Source organism: Gracilinanus agilis, chromosome 2 (assembly GCF_016433145.1).
Source record: "Gracilinanus agilis isolate LMUSP501 chromosome 2, AgileGrace, whole genome shotgun sequence".
Lineage (NCBI taxonomy): Eukaryota > Metazoa > Chordata > Mammalia > Didelphimorphia > Didelphidae > Gracilinanus > Gracilinanus agilis.
In genome coordinates this window covers 133,250,222-133,270,246 of record NC_058131.1, presented here as the reverse complement: position 1 = coordinate 133,270,246, position 20,025 = coordinate 133,250,222, and the positions used below count along the sequence as shown (strand labels likewise).

Here is a 20,025-nt window from a genome sequence, read left to right as displayed (position 1 = left end):
TACTTGAGATTAGAATTCATTGAAAATTCACTTGGGGAAGATTCTGCTGAGCTAACAGCTCTGCTAATAGAGTAAAAGAGCAAAGGTAAGTACTTTGTTGAATATTCCTCCTCCTTTAGAGGATCGAATTTTTGATGCAAAATCTTTCTGAGCCAAACTATGAAGAAGTTAGTAATCCGTATGGCACTAAAATCAAAATGTGATAGTAATAGTCTACATATTGTTGACTCCTTTAGCTATTTATAGCCCTTCTCTAGTTTTTAGTAAGAATGGTTTATATCAGATAATTCATGAGGATACTCCAAGGCACCCCTCAGTATACTCTACGGTTAGAAATGAAATTCCATGAGAATTTGTACCCCAAATCATTATAAGGTAAAATATTCCTGTGACTTGAGGTCTTCAATATATAGTAAGCAAAGTTTATAAAAAGAAACTAATCAATTTAGCTCTTCTATGCATATTTCTCCACAAAGTAGGTTTAAAAAAATTCCCATAATACAGTACCACATCCAGAGCAGCAGACAAGCTTCTTAACAATTAGAGTTATCCAGAAATGCAATAGGCTATCTCTGGTGGGGAATGGGTTCCCCTTTGCTAGAGCCTTTAAAATGAAGGCTTGATATTATCTTTTGGAAGTCTACTGGGATTCTTGTTTAGATATTGATTGTGTTAGATTGTCTCTAAGGTCAATTTGGATTGGGTTCAGTTTGGATTGGGTACTCTCCTAGACATTGCAAATAAGCACTGTGATCACAAAAATCTAATATAATATCCCTTCCAGCCTTGATATTTTGTGTAATTCTGTGTTTCCAGGCATCTGATAATGAAGGTTACTCCATAGGTAACCATGTAAATAATTAATGGCTTACTGGAGTAGTTGTAAACTAGATTCTTTGTATAGACTTGTGGCTTCTCCCATCATGTCAAATTTATTTTTTGTTCTTGACTCTTTTGACCCTGTTTGGAATTTTCTTGGCAGAGATACCAAAGTGGTTTTTCATTTTCTTCTTGAGTTCATTTTACAGATGAGGAATGAGCAAATAGGGATAAGTGACTTACCTAGGATCATGTAGCTAGTAAGTGCAAGGCCAGATTTGAACTCAAGAAGATAAGTCTTCCTGACTTCAGGCATGGCACTCTATCCACTGCTCCACCTAGCTGCCCCAAATTTATTTAGATCACAGATTAAAATACCCTGATCATTCACATACCTATAGATGCCTTCTACTAGAATGAGGATTTTTTTCCATGCTCTTCGACTTCGAGGCTGGCCATAGATCACAGCTTTTCTTAGTAGCTTCTCTAGACTTTGCATGTCTTTAAATAACAAGCAAAAAAAAAGAGTGACTTATGAGAGTGAGATGGATGTTTTTGTTCATTTTAGTTTCTAAGTATTCTTTATTATTTTAAGCTTTATTATTTATTTTTATTATTTTATTATTTTAATATATATTATTTATTCAAAAGGTATATCTAAATATACCTTTTTTGAAACCAATGTTAGAATTAAAAAGACATTTTCTCCCATTTTAAATAAACAATCAGCACAAGGAAGTAACAGTAGTGTTCTATTATAGCTACTATTATATAATATTTTCAAGTTTATAAAGTTATTTACATGTGTTATAGCATTTGGCAACGCAATCAGTTGCCAAGTCTTATTATCTCTACTCCACAATATCTTAGATATATTTTTCATTTTCTTAATTTATAAAACCACTGCCCTAATCAAGGTCTTTATAAACTCTCATCCCTTTTATTTACACTGTGTTCTGTCCAAACTAGTCTGCTGTATGTATTCCATCTCCCACTTCCATGTCTTTGCATTATTTGACTTTCAGGCCTGGAATACATTTCCTTATCCCCTTTGCATCCTATAAATCTTTGTTAATGATAATAATAGCTAGCATTTATATAGAGCTTTAAGGTTTCCAAAGTGTTTTGTATGTATTTGATTCCCACAATAGCCCTATTCTATAGATGCTTTTATTCCCTTCATTTTATATCTGAGGAAACAGAAATTGAGAGAAATTAAATAATTTTTTCAGTCACATAGTTTCTGAGGCAGAATTTGGAACTCTGATCTTCCTGACTCCAAGTCAAATGATGTAGCCAGTGTGCAACCTAGCTGTCACGTGTCAGAGCTTCATTTGATGTTAAACTTAGGTGCTGTTTCTTACTGGAAGCCTTTCTTACGTCCCTTAGTTTTTAGTGTTCTCTCACCCTTCAAACTTCTCCCCCCCCCCCCATGTATTTTATCTCCCTATTAGAATGTTAGTTCCTTGGGGGCAGAGGGTATGTTTTTGTTTTGCATCCATAGGATGTAACCCAGTCAATCCAGCAGGATGGAAAGAGGATTGACCTAAAGGCAATAAGTCTTGGGATCAAATTCTTCCCAAAGCATGTCATTTCACTCCTCTGCCCAAGGCAGTTCTCTAAGATTAAAGAACAGTTGCCAGTCTGTGTTTATAGAGGAAGTTTCCTCAATGAATTCCTTCTATTGATGAAATCACAATTGTCATCTCCTACTTCCACATTCATGAACTCTGTTTATGTTGTGTTTATCATATGTTTATGTTATCAGTGTTTTATCACTCCATCTTTCCCAATATTTTACAACCTCAAACTCTACTTTTCATCTTCACCATGACTCTAACTCCTCTACCCCAAAGTTCTTTGCTAGACCATAACTCCTTGCATTGGCTTTACTTTCCTCCCTACTTATCTTTAATCTCTGGTGAATCAGTTCAAATCTGTGTACTGTCTTCTACACTCTAATTTCTTTCTGTCATGTCTTATTATCAATCACACCCCGTCAATAATAACGTTAGATTATTTTCACCATCTTTTCTTTCTTGTTCTTTTAATAAGCTACTGAATTGAACTGGAAAACATCATAAAATCATGCAGATATGATCCACAAATATATGTTACATTATTACAACTAGACCCTCTCTCACAACAGCAAGACAATTCTTTTCACTTCTCTAGTCAGATTGCTATCTCAGTCCAGAACAATGACTTTCTCAAACATTCTAATCTCTCCTCAATGTTTCCATTGCACTCCTACCCCCAAGTACATTTTCTCAGACTTCATAAAAAAATGAGGTCATTCACTTAAAGTTCCTCTTCTTCCCTGTTCTTTCTATTCACATCACTCAGATGTCTCTCTCCTCTATCCCCTCTTTCATCCCTGTCTCATAAGAAGAGATGACCATTTGCCTTATTAACACAAACCCTTTAATTTGCCATCTTGATTCCATCCCCTCTAATTTTCTCAAATATAATGTCCATTCTATATCCATTCTCTTATGTTTGTTTTTGCCTTCTCATTTGACTCCTTTCCTGCTGCCTACAAAATGCCCTTCATCATAAAAAAAAAACAAAACCAAAAACCCAAACAAAAACTTTTTACTTTATCTGACAAGATTCACTTTGTTCTACTCCTTCAGAAACTCCTCCACTTCTTTTACTTCCACTACATCTACTGCTTCACTTCCACTATTTTGCCCTTTAAACTTTTTTACCTTTCTGCTTTCTATATTTTCATCCTTTCTCTTCCTCCCTGTTTGATTTCTCTTTCCTACGTGCTTTTCTGGATCTTAAAAAAGAGCTGGAGAAGAGGATGGCAAACTAGTCCAGTAACTTTGCTAAGAAGAACTCAGATGGGGTCATATGGAGTCAGACATGACTAAGAGGACTAAACAACAATAACGAAACAAAAACAATAAACCCAGGTCCTATTTACTAACTATGTTTGTTTTCTAAGGGTATGGCCTGGGGCCTTTTCTCTTCTCTTTCTATACTATCTTGTTTGGTGATTTCATCAGTTTCATGGATATAATTATTATATATGCTACTCATTTTTAGCTCTATATATCTAGCCCTAGATTTTTCCTGTTCTTTAGGCCATAATTTCCAGTAATCTTTTGGATTTTTCAAAACGGATATCCCTTAGTATCTCAAATGCTAAATGTCAAAAACAATTCACTTCAAAAGCTCTCTTTGCAACTTTCCTATTATTATCAAGGGCACTTTCTTCTTCTCCTAACCCCAGACTTACATCCTAGGTGCCATCCTAGAAGCCTTATTTGAACTCACCTTATGCAATCCAATCTTAGCCAAGTCTTTTCATTTTTAACTTTACAACAGCTTTCATACAGGAATAACATAAATAGGAATATATAACACAAACAGGAATAACATAAATAGGAAATAACACAACAGGCATAAAAAATAAATAAATAAAAAGGGAATAGGTTCCCTTTCTCCACTTATATAATGTTGAACCAGAGTAGTTGCACTCATACTTATGCCTAAATTATTATATCCTTTTGGTTGGTTTCCTTTCTTCAAATTATTCTCCTCTCTAAGAAATGATTTTCCTAAAGTTAATATCTGAGTATTTACCAATTTCAATTATTCTTCCTTTTAGTATAATATATAAAGCCCTTTACAACCTTCCTTTTCAGTCTTCTTATATTTACCCTCTTTCACATAATCTACTATCCAGGTACACCATTTTACTTACTGTTCCTTGTATACAATAGTCCGGCTTCCAACTATACCTTTTCACTGACTTTCTCTAATGCCTGGAATTTATATTATTTTTAACTATATTTCATCTAGGTGATGTAATAGATAGAGCATTGGGTTTTGAGTTAGTAAGGCTTGAAATACTTTCTTTCTTTGCATCCCAGACAAGTCACCAAACTTCTGATTGCCTCAGCTTCCTCAGCTATAATATGGGCATAAATAATAACACCTATCTCCCAAGGTTATGAAGTATAACTGAGATATAATTCATAAAACTTAGCATGGCACCTGTCCCCTTCTCCTTGCTATATTCCATCCCGGTTTCCCTGAATTCTTTCAACCTTCAAATTAGATACCATCTTTGGCAAGAGACTTCACTATTCCATACTTTTATTCCTTTTCCTCCACCTGGAGCCTTTCACTGTACCTTTCCTTTGAAATTACTCCATATACACTGTATATATTTTCTAGGTTGTAATTGTATGCATGTCTTTTCCACCACTAGAATGATAGCTCTTTGAGGATAGAGAGACCATGTTTTATCTACATTTTTTTTTATCTCCAGCATTTAGCACAATTCCTGGCATAATAGTAAATGCATAATAAGTGCCTTTGGACTAAGTTGCTATCTGACAAATTTAAAGTGTGAGGATTTTAAAGTTTTCTTTTTTTGTTTTGTTTTGTTTTGTTTTGCTCTTCTTGGTAATGATTTGGAAAATTTTTTCACATGGTTGTTAATAATTCACAATTCTTTTGAGAGCTGTTTGTTCATATTCTTTAACCCACTTATCCATTTAGGAATAGCTCTTGGTCTTTTATCTATTTTTTCATTCCCTATATCCTTCTCCCTTACTCCCCAAAATAGTAACATTGATTTTTCCAGACTTCATGATGATATAATTTTATAATTTTTTTCTGATATTTTCCAATCTATGTTCTCTCCTTTTGTTCTACCCTTTCTCATTCTCAAGAAGGCAGGTAATATGGTATAAAAGTTGTGCATATGTTATCATGCAATACATATTTCCATGTTTATCATGTTTTGAAACAAGATACATATTGCTTACAATAGAGAAAAACTCAGAAGAAATAAAGTGAAGAATGTTATGCTTCAGTCTGCATTCAGACTCTTTTGCTTTCTTCTGTGGTGGTTGATAACTTTTTCCCATCATTTTCTATATATTTTTAATGTTAGATCATTCCCAAAGATATTGTTGCAAAGATTTCCCCCCACAATCAGATATTTATCTTATTCCACTTGTATTATTTTGTTCATGCAAAAGCCTTTCAACTTCATGTAATCATAGTTAAACTCTAGTGCTTCCTTATCACCCCTCAGATAAAAGATAAGCTTCTTTGTTTAGCTTTTAAGGCCTTTACAATCTGGTCCCAAACCATCATTCTAGATTCATTAAATGTTATTCCCCCTCTCATAGTCTATTCTTTATCCTCAACTCTGTCTCATAGAATCCATTTCTTCCTTCAAGACAAATCCCAGGCATTACCTTCCATATAGAAACTTTCTGATCCCTCCAACTGCTGGTGTCTTCTCTCTAAAACTACCATATATTCAACTACTTTCTAATTCTTTCTATTTATTATTTTTCTATTTACTGTTTTTAACTTTATTTTTTATTTAAATTTACTTTTTATATACTTATGGATTTGTTTTATATTTAAGAATGCAAGCACCTTGTGAGTAGGTATTCTTTCTTTTTTGCTCGTATCTCTAGTATTTAACATTGCACCTGACACATAGTAGATGCTTAATAAATATTTATTGATTGATTGTTAACAGGGGAACACAGCAGAGACACAGGGAAATTTACCTGGGATTACTAGATTCATAGGCATACTGCTATGTCATAAGAGGTTCTATTTAGCTCATTTTATCTCCCCTTCTTTTCAACCTGCCAGCTACCTCTACAAAGCAAGACTTTTCGACACCAGCCCTTATTCTAACACATTTTATATTTCATTGGTAATATAGAAGGGACGTTAATACAGTCTTTGGGAACTATTACTACCTTACTACATTCCACAGCTCAGATTTCTTGGATCTCTGTGTTAAAAAGCTTCCTCTCTAAAATTTTATGAGTTTGTATTAACAAGGACTGTAAAATGATGGCAAATTATTATTGATCTACTCTAAAGCCAAAAACATTTTAAGTGAACATGATTAAATTAATTGGCTTAACTATGAAACATAGGAATTTTTTTAGAAAGAGAGACTCTAGGAAATGTGGGATCCATTTGTCTGTTCCCTCTAGTGGTTTTTTTGGGTTGTTGTTACAAGAGTAAAAGAAAAGAAAATCATCAAGAACACAATAAATATTTCACAGATACTTCTATGCTTCTTTGCATCTTCTGAGTCTTCTCTGTTTGCAGAATTTAAAATTCCAATATTTTTTGATTCAAGACCTTCATCATATTCTAAAAGGCAGAAATTCTATTCCATTAGCAACATAGCAAGACCATTAGCATCACTGTTTTGGTGTTGAGGTAAAGGAGAGGTATTTAAAGTGCTAGAAGGAAGAAGCATGTGGACATAATCTTCTGCAAGATACCCCAGGTCATGTTTTAAATGGCTGTAAAAGGAGACACCCAACAAGAGTAAAACAGAAACCTGAAGCCAATATTCATTATGATCAAGGCTGAGGACCACCTCCTGAAATGGATATTTATTGAATCTAATATCAGCCGAGGTAAGGAGTACATTTATGGCTTCTTAAGATGAAATTAAACAATGTCTTTCTTTTCAGGGGAAAATGCCAAATTTAGTCTTTCTCTTTCCTTATTTATGGCTGGTCCCTGGAAAGGTGCCTAGCTTTGGGAAATAATGTTCCAGGAGACAGAATAAGTAGAATTCTCCTTCCTCACTCCTACTATGCTCTCACTATCAACTTAGATATTAACTTCTCCTTCATGCTCATTTATTCTCTCACACCTGGGATTTTCAAACTCTTGTAGACATGGGGCTTTAAAATATATTTGTTACCTGATTCCTTTGCTATGTACACTTGTACTTAGGTTTCTTAAATTGTCGTATACATTTCTGTAAAAATATCCAAATAAGGATGTTGTCACTCTAAAAATGTTGTAGGCTACTACTAAATTCTCTTCAGCTGAGTGGTTTTCAGATATTCGAGTCTGACTTTGTAGCCTGAATAACTGTATCACATATAGGAAGCACAAATTGTTTAGCTTTTCATAAGATGTATGCTCTGGGTCTAGAAAAAGTAAACATGAATTCAAGGGTCTTAATATTTTCTAATAATAGCCATTCATATGTCTTTTCATAGTACTTCAAAGTTTATAAAATGCTCCTCTGTGAAGTAAGTAATATAAATAGGAGTATCCCTATATTATGGAGGAGAAAATCAGACATTGCTCTGAGAGTCGTTTATCTAAAACCACAGCACTAAGAGTTATCAAAGCAAAGGTTGGAGCTCACAGCTTCTTTCTAGCATTTTTTCACTACTCTACGGTCTCTTCAGTACAATGAATGAATAAATAAACAAACAAATAAATAAATGAAATAATACAGTGCTAAAGAAAGATAATAAACAAAATAGACAGAGTTTTTCAGTGAATTCAGAAGAAGACTTTAAATCTTATTCAGCCCTTCCGGAATCTACAATGGACAATACGTTCAATAGCATCTTTTCTTACTGACTTAGGAGTGCAGGAGAAGTAAATGTGAAGCCTGGTACTAGCTACCATAAAAGAGATTGATGTAATTCACTGTGGAATACTTTTTTCAAATTTGATTTAAGATTGTTTTGCAACATGGATATTCTTATTTAATGAACATAAAACATTGTTTGTACAGGGAAAATTCTAGTAGATGCTTTGAGCTTATGCCTTCTCTCTGAAGACTCTTTTTTTCCTGGGCCAAAACACCATGCAAATGCATCTATCTTGGGGCAAAAGACCACCCAAGTAAAGGACTTCTGCTACCCATATTTTATGGTTACATCTTAATAGTGCATATGTCTATGTATGGCACACATGCTACTAAAGAAAAGCAGCCTGCGAATAAAAAGGAAAGGAAGTCTTTACTCCAAACATATTAGTTCCTCAGTGTAGGGATCATGTCTTTAATATGCTAGTAATATTTCTTGGCATGCTCTGGTAGCCTTATTTAAAAAAAGAGAGAGATTTCTTTTAGGAGAAGATGAATGATAGTGCATAAAAACTGAGAGTTACTTATCGAAGAGTACTTATTTACTTGCTTTCTCTGTTACTCAATATCTTTTCCTTTCCTTCCCATAATTTGGAGTTATTATTTTCCTTTCTCCTCATCTTCTTTAGTCTACTGCTTTCTTGGACTGACTATTCCTCTTTGTACACCAGTCCTGATAGAGTCTAGGATGTGTCTGGGGAGGACATTATATAACTACAAGTCACAGAGATTGGGCATTTGATCAGCTGAGGAAAAAACAGCATCAGCTGCTAGCAATTAATTTAAGGGCAGCTACCTCTCACTGCCTGTTGCCATAAGGCAGAATGGCCTATGAATGTGGGCTAGTATGTTAAACACCCTCTGATACTGAATATCTGATTGCCATGTGAGGCACTAGAGACAGAAAATCAGATTAGACCTCTGTGTTTCACTGCTCTGAGAAGGTTAGTTATCTGTGTGACTTTCTTTGTACATACCTTAGCTGTTTCTGTATTTTTCTATGTTGTGTTTCCCTAGGGAGGGACTTCTTTGGTGGCCCATGTTGTGAACTTCTGAGGGAGTTAAGGCACAGCAGAAGCTGAAAGCTTTGGGCAGTGACGATGCTGTATCACATAATTACTGATAACTGCATTTGACACTATCTTCTGAGCCCTTCTTTACTATGCCTGCAGCAGAGACTAGAAAACCTCAGCAAGGGCTGGCAATGGATAGAATGAGAAGAGTTATTATTAATTAATTTTCTTTTTCTTCACCGCTGTGGTCAGGGCCCTAGCCCCTCAACCTCTCTTTGGCCTATAGTTTTCCTTCTTCCTGACTCATGTGCCTTTTATTCTAAATCTTCTCACTCTGCCCTAATTCCTGTGATAAAATGCCCAATCCAGTTTGTGTTTGAATTTCCTCCAAATTGTAGGTGAATTTTCAGCTCTTTGTTCAGTGCCTCTGAAATTCTAGGTGAAAAAAAAGACAAGAAGAAAGGGAAAATATATAAAGCCTTTTAACCTCTATCAGTGGAAAAGAAAGTTCTTTGGGTGAAGTGGTGAGGGTTCCTGGTAGAAGAGTACATGCCTCTTTTTGTTTGTTTGTTTGTTTTTTACCTTTAGGAGACTCATTAATAATAACAATAATAATAGCTTGCATTTATATAATTCTTTAGGGTTACAAAAAACCCTTTTATATCATTTGATTCTCAGAATGATCCTCTGATCATGGCAGGTCAGATATCATCCTTACCTAAAGACAAGGAAACTGATGTTCAAGACAGATCATGACTTGCCCAGATAGAGTGTAGGTCATTACTGCTAGCCACAGTGCTATCATTACTTTTCATTCTATGTTATCTTGCATACCACATTTTAGTGAGGATATTGGTAAAGTAAAGTGTACTAAGGGATGGCATATAGAATAGTGAAGAGCCTCCAGGTCATGATCTGATAGATGATCAAAGGCACTGCAAAAGTTTAGTCTGGTTGAAACTTAGGGAGAATATAACTTTTTTAAAATTATATGGAAGGTTGTCTTGTAGGTTGGCCCCAGAGGTCAGAACTAGGAATAATGAGTGGAAATTACAGAGAGGGTAGACAGTCTTGATATAAGGAAAAACTTTCAAACAATTTGATCTATCTACAAGTGGAGGGTTGCTTCACTGAATATCTTCAAGCAGAATGCAAAAAAAAAAACTACTCAAAGAGATTCTTTTTAAATTTTTTTTTTTTTAATTTTAAACCCTTAACTCCTGTGTATTGACTTATAGGTGGAAGAGTGGTAAGGGTAGGCAATGGGGGTCAAGTGACTTGCCCAGGGTCACACAGCTTGGAAGTGTCTGAGGCCAGATTTGAACCTAGGACCTCCCATCTCTAGGCCTGGCTCTCAATCCACTGAGCTACCCAGCTGCCCCCTCAAAGAGATTCTTTTTGAGGTATAGTTTGAACTAGATTAATGATTGAATAAACAAAGCATTTATTAAACTCTTACTTAAACTTGCAAAATATTGGGTGAAGTTCCAAGGAAACAAGGAAATAAGAAACTCCTTGCTCTCAAAGAGCTTATATTTTAATGAAGGAGAAAACACAAATAGAAGGCTTCAACTGTAAGTCACACCAAAAGGTTCCATGATCCTTAGGGTACAGAGACAAAGCAGATGGTAGTGCCTCTTCTTTAATATCATTTCCATTGATAAAGTTGTATCAGTTTCTAACATTGGACCATTCAACAGTGGCTAGTACTTTGACAGCAGTGAAATTCCTTTTTCTGAGTCTCCAGTAGCTGTTATGTTGACCCTTCAGGAGCAATAGCCAAGCTGTGTTTTCCCAGGAATTATTTCTCAAGATGATGGCTGAGGGTACTGGGCTATAAGCATTTGTAAGTTATTCTAAGACAACTGGATCTAGGATTCTTATGTCTCCCTCAGAGTTTAAGGGAAGTTGGTATTCAAGGTGGTGGTTTGATCTCCTGGCACATTGTGTCTCATCTCAGGGTATATAAGTTGCAGGCTGGTTGGTCTTCCCTGTGACTGGCAGAGGGTAAGGGGTATGGAGGAGGGAAGTTACCTAGTATGAGGGCATGATGGAGAGTTCCAAAGTCCAAAACCTCCAAAAGTAATGTAGCTGGTGGGAAATGAAGAACTATGTCATAGAATCATAGATTATAGATTTGAGCTGGAAGACACCTTAGTAACTATCTAGTGGCCTAGCTCCCCTTTATTATACAGATGAGGGAAATGAGGTCCAGGGAGGTTAAATGATTTACCTAAGTCAAATAGTTTAGTGGCAGGTCTTCCTACGTCTTCCATTTCTTTCTTGGATCACACAGTCAATGTGTTTTCATAAACACTCTTTCTTCTTTTTCCCCACTCAATAACTTTCGGTTGTAGTCAACAGATTTCTATTTGTTTGTACTTCTACTTTAAGCAAAATTAGTAGATGAAAGTCAGAATTACACAATAGAAGACTTGTTATTTTTCCCTTTGCCAAAGAATTGACAATAGTGAAGCAGTGATTGTATGTTGGAAAGAGTACTGGATTTGGAATAAGAGTACTTCGTAACTTTTCTTGGCCTTAGTTTCCTCAATAATAAAATGAGGGGAGTTAGAATTTGACGTAAGGGGTCCTTTCCATCTATAAATATTTTATTCTTATACTACTTTAAATATCAGTCTTCTCTAGAAAATTTAAAATATGTTTAGATTTAAAGAAAACTGACAATTTTTTAAAGGAAGAAACATGCAAGATGAAATCCTTTAAGTGAGTGTTGGCAAAGGTTTTCAAGTTTGCCTACTCAAACTGCAACTTCAAGCTGTCTGTACCCCAGAGAGCAGAGGGAGGAAGTGCTTACTTTGGTTGTCTGGACAAAGGGACAGGGCATGTAAAAAATGTCCTCCAGTGCTAAAAAGAGGGGGAATGGAGCAGCTCCCCCAGTGCTGGCTGGGTGTGCCAATACTTCTAACACTGTTCTAAGTCATTTATAGTTTGCCCTCATCTTAAGAAATTTGAGCATTTCAAGAAAGAATTATTCTGGTTAATTTTTTTCTCCATTCAGTCATTTTTGGTATTCTCCTGCATTTTGATCCTGCTGATGATTTATTTAACTCTCCTTGTAAAGATCCCTTCTAAGGATCATAGTAGGGTTTTTTTTTTCAGGATGTTAGAATCACATTGGTTTTAGGTGCCACTTCTAAGGAATATATTAACATAATTTTAAGAGTCTTTGAGATTATGCTTCTTAATGGTCAGTTAAAGGAACCAGAGATATTTAGGTTGAAGAAGACTTAGCGAGAAATATGATAGTTGTCTTCAAGTGTTTAAAACTATCATGTGAGAGTGAGATTAAACTTGGCCTCAGAGAAAAACTAGGAGAAATAATGGGAGTTACAAAAAGATTTAGACTGACTATAAGGCAAAAATTTCTTAATAATTAGAGCTATTCAAAAGTGGAATATTCTACCATGTAAGGTAGTGGTTTCTCTCTCTCTGGAAGTCTTTATATAAAGGCTAGATTACTCAGTACTTGTCTGGGTATTATAAAGGCAGTTCTGGTTCAGGTATGATTGTGTTAGTTGGTGTCTGTGATCCCTTAGAACTCAGGTTCTGTGACTGTGAGTATAATACCATACCATGAAGACAATGATATACAACCTAGGAAATTGCCTATTGCCAACTACATCCCTTCTTAAATACTTCTTAAAATCTCCTCCTTCTCTTCATTTCCTTCTACCACTACCTTCCTAAACATGTTCCCATTCTTTACCCTGTAGAATATTATGTAAAGACTAAAACAAAGACAAATGCCCAATTGTCCATTTTATACCTAAGTCAAGTTTATGGTTGCCAGGTCCTGAGGTCACTAGCAAAATAACCCTTATGTAGTAGCTAGTTTAAAAACTTGAACTCAGGCTATTCATGTAAGAAATGTGAATTAATTTAATTTAAGGTGTTTATCTCTTAAAGTAGAATCCCTAAAAGATGAAGGAATTAAAAAAAGCTCACTAGAAATAAGAAAAATCTTCTCTTCATTGATTCCCTTGGAAAGGCTGATTCTGTCCAGTAGATGTCAGTAACATATATCAGACAAAAAGTGTATGATGGCATGGTTTTCCAAAGAGGGCAAACAAGATGAGCAAGAAATACTTGTTCTTATAAATGGGTGTGTATGGAGGAATAGTCAACACATTTCATTATGTTAAGAATGGCATTAATTTATTCATGTACTCAGGAAAGAGAAAAGCTCCAGTTAAGGAGTTACCATATCATAAAATTAACTCTTTATTCTCTGAAGAAAACTATAGCAATTCTTTTTCTATGTAAGAGTTAGTTTAGATTCTCAGGTGGGCCTCATGTCAATGGATTTGACCTAAGATAATTCACCAAAGAAACTCATTATTTTGTTAGTTTTTGATCATCTCAGGAAAGGTTCAGAGACCACTATAATAAAGAAACAACCATGGAACTTCATCCATTTCAAAACAGAATTGAACAGAGTTAATAGAATGTCCTGAGAGGCAAGACTGAAATGGCAGAGCAAAGACTCAAACAACTTTAATATAATGTGTCAAATTGAATTCCAGAGTAGAATAGCAAACAAAAGATAAGCATGAGACATTTTCCTAGCCAAAGACAATGCAGGAAGTTGGAAGGAAATATATGTGACACTGGCCTGTAGTGCCTGTCACAGAAATGCCATCAGTGAGCCTTTGAGGCAGTTGCAACATCAGGGTCAGATCTTTGAGAACTCTCAGCCCAGAGATGGTAAGGGGATTGGGCAATTATTTAGAAAAATTTATTGGGTACACTGAGCTAGCAGTGGGTGCAGCCTGGGTACTTTTTGGCAATTTCATTTCCTATATAGAGTTTCGGGATACAGGAATGGTCAGTAGGGAACAAGGGGATCTGGTTGTAGTTGCAGTTCAGAGAGAAGTGCTGGTATTTTTTGTCCAGGGGAACAGGGGCCATTCCTGGGTAAAGACTGCACAGTGGAGACCAAAAGAACAGTGACCACACCATTGCCTAGTCCTTACTACACTGCAGCATTTGAACCAATATACAGCATTGATTCTAAGATGGAAGGTAAAGGTTTAAAAACAAAAAGAGAGAGAAAAGGAGTGGTGAAAGAAAGAAAGGTGGATCAAGGAAAGAAATGGTCAGAAACAGAGCAAACTTTTGAGGAGGGATAGAGTAAAAAGAGAGAGAAGGATAAACAGAAAAAAATAGGATAGAGGGAAATACGCATAATCATAACTATTACTATGAATAGATAAACAACTATAAAATAGAAGCAGATAGCAGAATAGATTAGAAACCAGAATCCTAAAATACATTGTCTACAGGAAACATACTTGAAAGAGAAAAATACACAGAGAGTTAAAATTAAAGGCTGGAGGGGAATCTATTTTTCCTTTAATTGAAATTAAAAAAAAAAGGCAGGAGCAGCAATTATCATCTCAGATAAAGCAAAAGCAAAAACAGACCTAATTAAATGAGATAATCAGAGAAACTACATTTTGCTGAAAGATACCATAGACAAAGTAGTAATATCATTACTAAATATTTCCACCAAATGTCATAGTTCCAGATTCTTAAAGGAAAAGTTAAATTAGTTACAGAAGAAATAGTAAAACTATATGAGTATGCTTGCTTTGGAAGCACAAATACTAAAAGTGGAATGACACAGAGGAAATTAGCGTGCTCTTGTGCAAGGATTACATATAAATTCATGAAGCATTAAAAAAACCCTAACTATATTAGTGAGGAACTTCAACTTTTCCCTCTCAGAGCGAGTTAAATCTGACAATAAAATAAAGAAGAAGATGAATAGATTTTAGCAAAGTTAGATACGATTGCCCTTTAAAAAAATCTTTACATTCTATCTTAGAATAGATACTAAGGCAGAGCAGTAAGGGTTAGGCAATTGATATTTAGTGACTCACCCAGCATCACACAGCCAGGAAGTGTCTGTGATATGATAGACTTCTGAAGAAAATTTAATTGAAATGGAGAAGTATATGTATTTTTGAAAACTATACATGGCACCTTCAGAAAAAATTGATCTTGTATTAGGGCATAAAAATCTCATAAAAGTATAGAAAAGCAGAAATATTAAACACACCATTTAAAATACCATAATGCAATAAAAATTACATTCAATAGAGGGCCTTGGAAACACAGATTAAAAATTAATTGGAAAATCTAATCTGAAAGAATGAATGGATTTTTAAAAAGTCATAGAAATAATTTCATTAAAAAAACCCACAAATACACACACCCTTCCATCAGCATCAATTCTAAGACAGAAGTGTGTTAAGGGCTAGGCAACTGGAATTAAGCATCTTGCCCAGGGTCACATAGCTAGGAAGTGTGTGAGACCAGTTTTAAATCTAGGCCCTTCCAATTCCAGACCTGGCACTCTATCCACTGTACTGCCTGAGATTTACTGCCTCAGCCTCAAAACAATTTCATTAAAGAGAATTACAATTAGACAATGGACCAAAATTTGTGGGATGCATCCAAAGCAGTACTTAGGGGAAAACTGATAACTCTAAACACATCAATAAAAAAGAGAAAGATCAAATCAATGAATTAAGCATGCAGTTAAAAAAAACTAGAAAAACAATAAATTAAAACCCTTCAGTTAAACAGCAGAATATAAATCCTGAAAAGTTAAGGAGACATTAAAATTGAATTAAAAACAATAACAAACCAATGAATTAAAAAATAAAAACCTAGGAGCTAATTATGTGAAAATTCCAATAAAATAGATAAACAAAAAAAGAAAACCAAATTATTAGTATCAAAAGTGAGAATATGAATTCATTACCAATGTAGATGAATTTAAAGCAGTTATTAGGATCTATTTTGTCTGATTTGATGCCAACAAAACTGACAATCTAACTAAAAAGGATGACTACATAAAATAATGTAAATTGTCTAGATTAATAGAATAAGAAACAGAAAAGTTAAATAATCTTATATTACAAAAAGAAATTGAACAACCCATGAATGAGCTCCTTAAGGAAAACCCCTTAGGTACAGATGATTTACAAATGAATTCTACTAACTTCAGTATTAGAAAAACTATTGGAAAAATAGACCAAGAAGTAATATTATCAATTCCTTTTATGATACAAATATGATTCTGATACCTAATTCAGGAATTGCAAAAACAGAAAAAAAAAACAATAAACCAATGTCCTTAATGAATGCTACTGTAAAAAATTTAAATAAAATACTATTAAGGAGGCTAAAGCAATATATTCCAAAGATCATATACTATGGCCAGATGGGGTTTATACTAGGATGGCAGTTTTAAGAAATACAGGTTCATATTAGGAAAACTATTTGCATAATTGAATATATTACTAAAACATAACCAAAATCTTATAATTATAAAACAGATTCAAAACAGCTTTTGACAAAATACACCTTTCTCTTATAAAAACATTAGTAAAATTAGAAATTATTAAAACTTATAATATATAAATAAATGTATATTTTATAAATAAATGAATATTTTTATATTATATGTAATATAATTATATAATATAAATATTAGTTAGAAGTACACCTCACACCTATCAGACTGGCTAACATGACACAAAAGAAAAATAATAGATGTTGGATGGGATGTGGATAAATTGGGGCACAAATGCACTGTTGGTGGAAGTATGAACTGATATAGTCATTCTGGAGAGCTATTTGGAATCACGCCCAAAATAGCACAAAACTCNGAATATATTACTAAAACATAACCAAAATCTTATAATTATAAAACAGATTCAAAACAGCTTTTGACAAAATACACCTTTCTCTTATAAAAACATTAGTAAAATTAGAAATTATTAAAACTTATAATATATAAATAAATGTATATTTTATAAATAAATGAATATTTTTATATTATATGTAATATAATTATATAATATAAATATTAGTTAGAAGTACACCTGACACCTATCAGACTGGCTAACATGACACAAAAGAAAAATAATAGATGTTGGATGGGATGTGGATAAATTGGGGCACAAATGCACTGTTGGTGGAAGTATGAACTGATATAGTCATTCTGGAGAGCTATTTGGAATCACGCCCAAAATAGCACAAAACTCTTTGACCCAGAAATAAGATTATTAGGTCTGTAGCCCAAGGAGATCAAAGATAGGGAAGAATCTATTTGCATAAAAATATTTATAGCTCTTCTTTTTGTTGTGGCAAAGAACTAAAAATGGAAGGGATGTCCATCAATTGGGGAATGACAATGAGTTGCGGTACATGATTATAATGGAATGCTTTTGTGCCGTGAGAAATGATAAACAAGATGATCACAAAAAATATGGAAAGATATGAAGTTATGCAAAGTGAAGTAAGCAAAACTAGGAGAATATTATAATACAGTAACAATGTACAATATATAATGTGTACAATGTACAATAATGTACAATGATCAACTGTGAATGACAACTATTATCAGCAATGCAAAGATTCAGGACAACTCAAAGGGATTCACGACAAAAATAGCTATCCACCACAATAGAAGGAAATAATGTATTACTAATGCAGATTGAAGCATATCATTCTTCACTTTATTTCTTCCTTCAATTTTTCTCTAATACAAGTGATATGTGTCTTATTTCACATGATGAACAGAGAAATATGAATTGTATGATAACACATATAAAACCCATATCATATTACCTATCTTCTTGGGGAAGGAGAGAATGTGGATTGCAAAATGTCAGAAAATGATTAGTCAAAGTTATATTGACATATAATCTGGAAAAAATTAAAAATACTTGAAAGCATAGGAAAAAATTTTTCTTAAAATGACAAATAGTTTCTTTCAAAAACTAAGAACACACATCTGTAATGGGATAAACTAGAAGCCTTCCCAGTAAGATCAGGGGTGAAGCAAGGATGTCCATCATTACTATTATTATTCAATATTGTATTAAAAATGCTAACTATAGCAATAAGTCAAGAAAAAGAAATTAGAGGCATAAAAACAGGAATGAGAAAAAAACACCCTCATCCCTTGCTGATGATATACTTCAAGAGCCCTGGGGGATCAATTTTTAAAAATGTTGAAATGACAACTTTCGCCAAGTTGCAGAATATAAAATAAATCCATATAAGTCATTAGGATTTATGTATATTACTAGCAAAATTCAGCAGGAATAGATAGAGAAATTTCATTTGAAATAACAACAAATTGTATAAAAATATTTTGTAGACTATATGCCAAAAAAATCCCAGGAACTATATGAACATAATTATGAAACACTTCTTACACAAATGAAGGCATGTCTAAACCATTGGAGGAATATGAATTGCTCATCACTGGGCCACGCAAGTATAATAAAAATGACAATTTTACTTAATTTACTTATTCAGTACCATACCAATTAACCTACTAAAGAAATATTTTATAGAGCTAGAAAAAATAATAGCAAAATTTATGTGGAAGAACAAAAAGTCATGAATATTAAAGGAATTGACCAAAAATATTAAGAAAGATAGCCTAGCAGTACCAAATTTCAAAGTGTCTTACAAAGCAGTTATTATCAAAACTATCTTAGCAAGACATAGAGTAGAGGATCTGTGGAATAAATTAGATACACAACACTTTAGTAGTATGTGACTACAATAATCTAATGTTTGATATGTCCAAAGGCCTAAACTTTTGTGGCAAGAACTCAACATTTGACAGAAATTGCTGGGACAATTGTAAATACTTTGGCAGAAAGTAGGCGTACATAAGTCTCATGTAATATATTCCAAGATAAGGTCAAATTGGCTACATGATTTAGACATAAAGACATGACCAACTAAATGAGAGAAAGGACCATGATAGTAAAGTAGATAATTTCAATTACATCTATTTAGAAAGTTTTTACACAAAAAGTCCCCAGTGTAGCCAAATTAGAAGGAAAGCAAGAAAGTAGGAAAAAATAAAACTTACAAGTAAGTTTCTCTGACAAAGGTCTCACTTTCTCAAATATTTAGGAAGTGAGTCATAAAGATAAGAACCATTTCCCAGTTGATAAATGGTTAAAGTATATGAAGAGGTTGTTTTCAAAAGAAGAAATCAAAGCCATCAAGGCTATATGAAAAAATGCTCCAAAACATTAATAGAGAAATTAAGTATTTCTCTATTAAATTAAATTTAAGTAACTCTAAGGTATCATTGCACACATCAGATAGGTTAACATGACAGAAAAAGAGGACAAGTACCTGAGGGGATGTGGAAGAGATGGGACACTAATGTATTTTTGTTGGAGTTGAAAACTGGTTCAACCATTTTTGAAGAAAACTTGGAAGTAGGTCTAAAAAATGATCAAACTGTGCTTACCCATTGGCTTAGTAATACCACTACTAGGTGTATTCTAGAAAGATCAAACACAAAAGAAGGAAAAATGACCCACGTGTACAAAAATATTTATAGCAGCTCTTTTTGTGGTATCAAAGAACTAGAAATTGAGGAGGTGACCATTAATCATGAAATGGCTGAACAAACTGGTGTGAAAAATTCTAAGTAAGGAAACCTTCCAATCTTTCTATTTAGAATGGCAACTCAACTGTTACTGGGTTTTAGGGAATTGCCTCTGACTGTTTTGAAAGCTCTTTCCAACCATTATCTCGTTTTATTTTTGGAACAACTCAGAAAGGCAAATGTGAGCAGTATTAGCAACTTTTACATTTTCCAAATGATGAAAATGAGGCTTGGAGAAGTGAAGGGTCAGAGAAAGAATCTGGTCTTTTTGACTTCAAATACAATACTTCATCCACTTTACCATGCTTCCTCATTAAATTAAGAGG

The 20,025-nt window shown here is 34.0% G+C and overlaps 1 protein-coding gene and 1 non-coding gene across 2 annotated transcripts in view; one reads left to right on the top strand and one right to left on the bottom strand.

Annotated features, from left to right (window-relative positions):
* SPTLC3 (serine palmitoyltransferase long chain base subunit 3) overlaps nt 1-20,025 on the bottom strand; it is a 233,573-nt gene that overhangs the window by 69,351 nt on the left and 144,197 nt on the right. Inside the window, exon 7 of the mRNA XM_044660720.1 lies at nt 1,215-1,320. Within this exon, the coding sequence (XP_044516655.1) occupies nt 1,215-1,320 (106 nt within the window). The remainder of the gene's footprint in view (nt 1-1,214; nt 1,321-20,025) is intronic.
* On the top strand, nt 14,848-14,949 carry LOC123238448. Its single transcript, XR_006505614.1, has one exon. It is a non-coding gene; the product is annotated as a U6 spliceosomal RNA (small nuclear RNA).